The sequence below is a fragment of the Poecilia latipinna genome, unplaced genomic scaffold (genome assembly GCF_001443285.1).
Source record: "Poecilia latipinna isolate Pla-1442-1.1 unplaced genomic scaffold, P_latipinna-1.0 Scaffold1224, whole genome shotgun sequence".
Lineage (NCBI taxonomy): Eukaryota > Metazoa > Chordata > Actinopteri > Cyprinodontiformes > Poeciliidae > Poecilia > Poecilia latipinna.
This window is the reverse complement of record NW_015113840.1, coordinates 259429-262742: the sequence shown is the minus strand read 5'-3', so window position 1 is coordinate 262742 and position 3314 is coordinate 259429. Positions and strand designations below refer to the sequence as shown.

The 3314-nt window shown below is 48.4% G+C and overlaps 1 protein-coding gene across 1 annotated transcript in view; it reads left to right on the top strand.

Annotated features, from left to right (window-relative positions):
• itih2 (inter-alpha-trypsin inhibitor heavy chain 2) overlaps positions 1-3314 on the top strand; it is a 17849-nt gene that overhangs the window by 4803 nt on the left and 9732 nt on the right. The window contains exons 2-6 of the mRNA XM_015054030.1: positions 830-862; positions 949-987; positions 2414-2586; positions 2655-2922; positions 2990-3097. Coding sequence (XP_014909516.1) covers positions 830-862; positions 949-987; positions 2414-2586; positions 2655-2922; positions 2990-3097 — 621 coding nt within the window. The remainder of the gene's footprint in view (positions 1-829; positions 863-948; positions 988-2413; positions 2587-2654; positions 2923-2989; positions 3098-3314) is intronic.

Genomic DNA, 3314 nt, shown 5'->3' with positions numbered 1-3314 from the left:
GATGTAGAACCGGGTGGTGTAGAACCAGGTGGTGTAGAACCAGGTGGTGTAGAACCGGGTGATGTAGAACCGGGTGGTGTAGAACCAGGTGGTGTAGAACCAGGTGGTGTAGAACCGGGTGATGTAGAACCGGGTGGTGTAGAACCAGGTGGTGTAGAACCAGGTGGTGTAGAACCGGGTGATGTAGATCTGGGTGGTGTAGAACTGGGTGGTGTGGAACCGGTGGTGTAGATCTGGGTGGTGTAGAACCGGGTGGTGTAGAACTGGGTGGTGTAGAACCCGGTGGTGTAGAACCAGGTGGTGTAGAACCGGTGGTGTGGAACTGGGTGGTGTAGAACCGGTGGTGTGGAACTGGGTGGTGTAGATCTGGGTGGTGTAGAACCAGGTGGTGTAGAACTGGGTGGTGTAGAACCGGGTGGTGTAGAACCAGGTGGTGTAGAACCAGGTGGTGTAGAACCGGGTGGTGTAGAACCGGGTGGTGTAAAACCAGGTGGTGTGGAACCAGGTGGGATGAATAATGAACATGAATAATAACTACATGATGTTCTGAAATATACATAATTCTTAACTTTTTCACATTTTCTGAGAAGTTAACCAACACACTTCAGTTGAAATATATGAATCATTTTCTTTGGTTAAACTATTTTGTTTTGGAAAAATGAAACAGAAAAAGTAAAACTTTCCTTCAGACACAGAGAATCAGAATCATGTGAAACTAAAAGCTCAAATTAAACAGAATCATTTTTATTTTATTGTTTCAACTAATAAAAATCAGTTTTCAGTTTTTCTTCTATTTGTCTGATTTTTTTTTCTTTGTTTCGTCCATCAGCCTGGAGTCGACCTTCCTCAGGAAAGGCAGAAGGTTCGTTCCTCGGTTCTGATCCGAACCCAGTGGGCCCCTGGGGGCCGCCTGCTGCTGACTCATGTTGTGTTGTTTGTTGGTTCCAGAGAGCCGCGCTGACCAGCGAGGAAGACCAGACCTTTGAGGTAAAGAGCCGAACACTGTGGCAGAGTTGAGCCTTATCTAGTAATCAATATCCGACTGTTTGAGGAGTTCCTCGTGGCAGGCAGGGCGTTGACCTGCTGGGGGTCGGCCACATTCAACCCCCGCAGTTCTGATTTAAACCTTAGTGAGCTCTAGAACCCTCCAGAACCTTCCAGGACTTTCCAGAACCTTCCAGGACTTTCCAGGACCTTCCAGGACTTTCCAGGACCGTCCAGTCCGGCTGTTGGATCCGTACCAGAACCTTGGATGTGGGTTGTCTGGTTTAAACCCAGAATGTTTAGGTTTCCCGTCGTCTTCATGATTTAATCCAGCGTCTCGGAACCACTGGCAGCCACAGGCCCACAGCATGATGCTGCCAACACCATGCTGACATTGGTGTGAAAAGTGTTTCCTCTTTCCTGATTTCCTAGTTTTTGCATGTTTGTCACTCATTATTTAAAGACAAAGAAACACCAAAGGCTGTTTTTAAATAAAAGTTTTTATTAAACATGATCCTGTGTGAGAACGGGATCGCCCCCTGCTGGTGGAGCTTACCTGTGGCTAATCACACCTTTGTTCAGCCTCATGCCTGATCGCTGCCACACCTGTTCTCCATCAGCTTAACAGGAAGTGGATCCAGGCAGGAACCAATCAGATTCCAGACCTGATAGTTAAAATGTTTCTGAAGCTCCAGAGAACCACAGAGAGAAAACCCGAAACGACCCCTAGAGGTCAGCGCCGGCCCATCCTAAAGGTCACCAAAAACCCCACAACAACATCCAGAGAACTGCACTGTGTGGTTAAGGTCAGAGGTCACACCTCCTCTGAGTAGAGAGGACGCTTCGGCTCGACTCGGTTTCTGGATGAGCCCAAAGCCTTCTGGGAAATCTGGACGTGTGTGTCGGTACACCTGGTTTGGCCGACCTGAGGTTCCGGTGCCGTTCTGATGACCTGCTGACTGTTTCAAGTCCTCGTGGTTCTGGTTCGGTTCTGAACGTCTGAGTCCAGTTCCCTTCATGATCCTGGAATCTGGTCAGAAACCGGCGTTCCTCCTGAATCATCTGTTGCTAGGCAACCCGAGGTTCTGAGGTTCTGATTGGTCGTTATGTTTTAGGCTCCGGGTTGTTTCACATATTTTTTAATATTAATTGTCAATGTTAGGAGGAGGAGTTAGAAAATCTAAAGATTATTTTCACAACATTTGAGACTAAAAAGTGAAGAAAATGTAATGAGACATTTAAATATCTATCTTATATAGATCCATCTTCTGCTCCAACTTTTAGTTTCATTTTCATATATATTTTATAATTCTTATTCTTCATTTTTCTTTATCCTCCAACTGTTTTTTGTTTTAATTACATTGCTGTATTTTCTGTTTTAATTTTTCTTGTTTGTTGTCGGTGCGCTGCCTCCGCTCTGCGCCCGCAGGCCATCCGGGGCGATGACATCACGGTGAATAGTTACCGGGTGGAGAGCCGCATCACGTCCCGCTTCGCCCACACCTCGGTCCGCAGCTCGGTGCTCAACTCCGGCTCCAGAGCTCAGAGCATCGGCTTCAACGTCCAGATCCCCAAACGGGCGTTCATCTCCAACTTCACCATGTGAGACCGACGGAGCGTCCTCCGCCCGCTCTCAGACGGGAGGCCAACTGCTTCTTCTCCTTCTGCAGGAACGTGAACGGCATCACGTTCGTGGGCTCGGTGAAGGAGAAGGCGCTGGCCCGGCGGCTGTACGCCCAGGCCAGCTCCAGGAACAAGGCGGCGGGCATCGTGAGGACCAACGCCCAGGACCTGGAGACCTTCACCACGGAGGTCCACGTCCCGCCAGGCAGCAGCGTCGCCTTCGAGCTGCACTACCAGGAGATGATGGAGCGCCGGCTGGGCGTGTACCAGCACAACCTGTTCCTGCAGCCCGGAAGGCCGGTTCCGCACTTCCAGGTGAGCGACCCGCGCCCGACTCTGACCTTTCTGCTGACCTCTGACCTCTGACCCCACACCTGCCCAGGTGGACGTCTACATCTACGAGCCGAAGGGAATTTCAAAGCTGGAAACACCAAACACTCTGGGAGAGCGATTTGTGAATCTGATCCAAGTCACAGCAACAAAAGACAAGGTAACCTGGAGAATACTACTGTAGTACTACTACTACTATAGTACTATTACTGTGGTACTCCTATAGTAATACTACTGTAGTACTACTACTACTATAGTACTATTACTGTGGTACTACTATAGTAATACTACTGTAGTACTACTACTACTATAGTACTATTACTGTGGTACTACTATAGTAATACTACTGTAGTACTACTACTACTATAGTACTATTA